The following is a 4139-nucleotide window of genomic DNA, read 5'->3' as shown; positions in this document are numbered from 1 at the left end:
AACAAAATGTTGCAATGTGTAGGCTGCCCATGCCCGGTTTTCCTTCTGAAGGACCACACAAAAGATGCCTGCCATTTTCTGTACAATTCTATATGCTCCATTTGTGAGTGATAATAAAAAGCTTGAATGGCAGAGGAGGTGAGGGTTGGAGGGTTTTGGTTTCTAGATGCAATATACACATTTGGAAAATTTCAGCCACATTGACCCCTGACTGTGCAAAGGCAGCTCCTATACAGTGTACATACACCAGAACCAAAGAGGCATTCAGTGTTAACCACATAACATAGAAAAGGAACAATGTCCTGGGATAAAACCAAAAAAAAAAACAGTGGAACCTCAAAGGGAAAGGTCAAATCTATGGTCTGAACTAAAGAGTTAAGGTCTAAGCCCAGATTTCAATAACGCCTTAACAAACAGGCACCCTAAAAAAGAATAGGCCTATTCTGCTTCTGTAGGACAATTAAATGTTCATATATCTAGGGCACCCTCCTACAAGGAATACCACGTTTTCCTTGTAAAGAAACAGCACAAAAGATGCCTTTGGAGGTTCTGTATACTCCCTTTCGTGAGTGATAAAATAAATAGCTTGAATGTGGTCCGCTATGGCCCAAGTAACATCTTACCCACATCCACTGAGTGCCCCAAAATCTATATGTACAACCATGTCTTCCTAAGAAGATTTTGATATTCTGAGGCCTTCCACACAGTCCACTTGGCAACTTCTGTGCTCACACCAAAGTCCTGGTCCACAATGCAGCCTAATAGAATACATCTCACAGCACACTGATTGCATTACTCAGGCTTCCCTGTCCATCATTGCCAGTGGACGATGATGTCGTGTGAAATGCCGAATGCCTTGAGCCTTCCTCCAGTAGCTTATAGGATAAGGGTGTCGGCTCCATCACAGGCCGAGTCGTGTTGATGGTCAGCTCTGACAATTTCATCCTGTCATCTACCTTTACTGGAGGCCTTGGAATGATTGGAGTAGGCTTCAAAATCTTGGACTCCGTAGACCATAACTCTTGATTTGCGGTGCCATATAGTCCGTGCCCCAGCCACATTGGTATCGGAAGAAATTGAAGAGCCGAATGATTCAACCCTCTCTCTTTATCATCGACTTCTGGGACAGATTCCAGCATATCTACACCAGTTGGCGGCTGTAAAAGACCATTTTCGACAGTCTCCCCCATTTCACCAATCTCCAAATCTTTAGCCTCAGCAAATTCACCAACCTCTTCTGTCATTTCAGAGACCATCATGGGCGGACAACTGAGAGGAAGTCGTCGTATGGGCACAGAGAAACCTCCAATAGGGTAAGCGTGCCGAGAGAACATAGATGCTTCCATGCAAAGACTGCTTCCGTATGGAATACTTTGACCTAGACTTAACTCAGGACAGACATCAGCCTCATCACAGCCGGTCTCCTCCAACACAGGTTCCCCAAGCAAGCTTGACACCTGTAACAGATATAGCATGCAGAAAGTGCAAATTTATGAGCCCACACAAGCAATAAGTGGAAGTGCTGCATATTAAACACACAGTAACAGAAACCAGAGTCTCACCCACTGGCACCTGTACAAAACTTAGTGCAGAAACCATATGCATGAATGGTCCACTAACCACACATTGGCCAAAAAAAAAACATGCACACACAGTAGCCAGCGCATGCACATAAATAGCACACTGGCACACCCCACCAATTTAACCACCTTTTAATGCTTTACAAATGGATGAAATATACAAAAGGGCGTGTCATCCCATAGCACCAGCCATGCACATGCACGCATCCGCACATACACACAACAAAATATATGATGGCTGGACAAAAAGAAAGCACAGATTCTATAGAGTACACACACATCAATTCATTTTGAACAGACGGGCTGGGGAGTCCTACATGACATCCCCCAGCCCATTGCTGAAAGGGAAAAGGTAGATTGGCATAATTAGCATCAATTCCATATGCAAGACGAGCAAAACTTCAAAAGACCAAACACAGGCCCACATACCGTGTCAGGAGTAATGTCAAATAAACTGGACCTTCGCCTCCTTTTGTTCAGATTGTTCCGCCTTAGGAAATACTTCTGAGCATGGCTAGCAACTTGGGTGGGTGTCCTAGTCTTCACAAAGTTGCGGGAAATTCCTCGCCATTCCCCCTTACCCAGCTTTTGAAGTCCGATCAAGAACGTTCTGTGCTCTTCCTCAGTCCAAGGTACTCCTGCAGCATTTCATACATGTAATTGCTCCCACATCCCCCAAACCTTTGATGCAAATACCAACATTTCAATAGAGCTCTCACAAAAATTATAAGATCCTTTGCTGCTCTGCTCCTTAAAAATATTTGAACAAATTATAGCCATGGATGTTCGGTGCTTTACAAAGCTTGGCATTAGAAAATTAGCAATTTTTTTCGATTTCTTATGATAAATGGTTTAATCAGATTTACAAAAGAAACGAAAATTCTCTAAAAAACACGAAACTTTCCCTCAATTACCTTTCTTCCTTTCGCGAGAGCTACTGTCGGTGTGGACAAGGTCATCAGAGGCATAGCCCTCAACAGTGTCACCCAAATCAGGCTGTTCAAGGGGGGAAGCAGAGGGGGGAGAGGCACCGCCATAGTTGCACAGATTTCCCATGCTGAAGCTTTTCCTCATCACTGTAGAAGATGAAGATGAACACTCGGTAGCAGCCGATGGAGACTCCGCAGAAAGCTGCACCCCAAAGAGCTTGAACCCTCCCTTCATGTCTAGGCATGTCCTGGAGTTGTGGCCGTTGTGGCCGCAGTGCGAGCATCTGCGTGACATGGCCACAAAATTCCTAAAACGCCAAAAACACTAGAAAGCTCTCCGAAAACCCTGGTGCAGCACAGAATACCTGTGACAGAGTCGAACCCTAAGATCGCCCTTAGATCCTCGGTCAGAACTAACCAAACCTAGAACTAGCTAATGATGCAGAGAGTATCGCAGAGAGATGGCTATGGCCGAAGACAAGTTCCTCAATACCTTCGAATCCCAAGATTCAAAACTAGCCCTAAAATTAGAAACCCTGAAGCTCGATGGAAAGAAGTGGCTATGGAAGAAGAATCAGAGAGGTACCCCTAAAACCAGAAAGCCTCTCGCAAGATAACACAGAGTTAAACTCTAAGATGGTGCACAGAGCAACCCTGAGTTGGTGAACAGAAAACCCCTGAAAGCGGTTGATCTCCACAGTGTTGATGTAAGATGGATAAGCTCCCCAGTTTATCTAGTAGCGTAATAAATAAATGTTTGTTGACCACCTCGTTGAATACCCTAATTAGACTTAAACACCTCAATTAAGTGGTTTAATTAACAAGCCTAATTTTTGGCCACTATCTAAAAACATTTCCTCTACCAAATCCATTCCCTTTCTAAGGTGAGACTCTCTTTTATTTTTATTTTTATTTTTTGATCAATAATAAGTATATGTACTAACTGAAAACTAAGTTCTTTTAGCTACATACGTCTTCTAAAGTGTACATGCAAAACAATACATTTGGGTCAAGTTTAGAGGCATGACAACCCAACAAAAATAAATAAAGAGGCATGACAACCCAACAAAAATCAACAGTGATCTCACCCACTTCTACACCATCTCCAACTCATGAAGCCATAGCCTACCTCCATCCTCTTGAACCCACATCTTACAAGCTACAATTTTCCCTCATTCAAGTTTTTGCCTTTATAATCAGTCGAAATGTGTGCAAAGTCTTTATGTATTGTATACACATGGGCAATGCCCATCCTCTATCCTCTATGGACGGGAACGTGGGTCATTGATGCATTTTCATTTTATTGGGCATTTCCACCCGAAAGTGTGTGAGGTGTGCCTTAGATAAACATTATAATAGCACAACCAGTAAGGACTTTTGGAACAGCCTACCTTTGCACCACTTTTAACATCTCCATTCTCTCCTTATTTGTCATCCTCAAACTTACATTCCCTACATTTGATGACTCCAACCTCTAAACGCCTCTTCTTTTCTTCATCATCCATACTTAGTGAAGCCCTACCTCTCTAGTCATGAGGTCATTGTCCATGGCATGCATAGAGCTAGCAAAGGCTCCCTGCCACTCTAGGCTAGGAGGTTGGCTAGATGTAGGTTGTCATTGACCATGGCA

At 43.4% G+C, this 4139-nt stretch overlaps 1 protein-coding gene across 2 annotated transcripts; it reads right to left on the bottom strand.

Moving 5' to 3' along the window:
- Positions 1–212: 212 nt before the first annotated feature.
- LOC147641879 (transcription factor MYBS3-like) lies at positions 213–3237 on the bottom strand. Of its 2 annotated transcripts, XM_086800611.1 has the most exons (4): positions 2875–3237; positions 2495–2793; positions 2010–2218; positions 213–1457 (listed from the first exon to the last, which is right to left on the bottom strand). In XM_086800611.1, exons 2-4 carry the CDS (start codon positions 2742–2744, stop codon positions 774–776), a joined length of 1143 nt encoding a protein of 380 aa, XP_086656737.1. In that variant the 5' UTR covers positions 2745–2793; positions 2875–3237; the 3' UTR covers positions 213–773. The 2 variants fall into 2 exon arrangements, with proteins under 2 accessions (XP_086656737.1, XP_086656730.1); XM_086800604.1 differs by having other exon boundaries at positions 2495–3227.
- Between the last annotated feature and the right edge of the window lie 902 nt (positions 3238–4139).

The sequence above is a fragment of the Cibotium barometz genome, chromosome 1 (genome assembly GCF_041138505.1).
Source record: "Cibotium barometz isolate CiBa-2024 chromosome 1, ASM4113850v1, whole genome shotgun sequence".
NCBI classification, from domain to species: domain Eukaryota; kingdom Viridiplantae; phylum Streptophyta; class Polypodiopsida; order Cyatheales; family Cibotiaceae; genus Cibotium; species Cibotium barometz.
The sequence above is the reverse complement of the archived record's forward strand: the minus strand, read 5'-3'. Positions and strand labels throughout refer to the sequence as shown.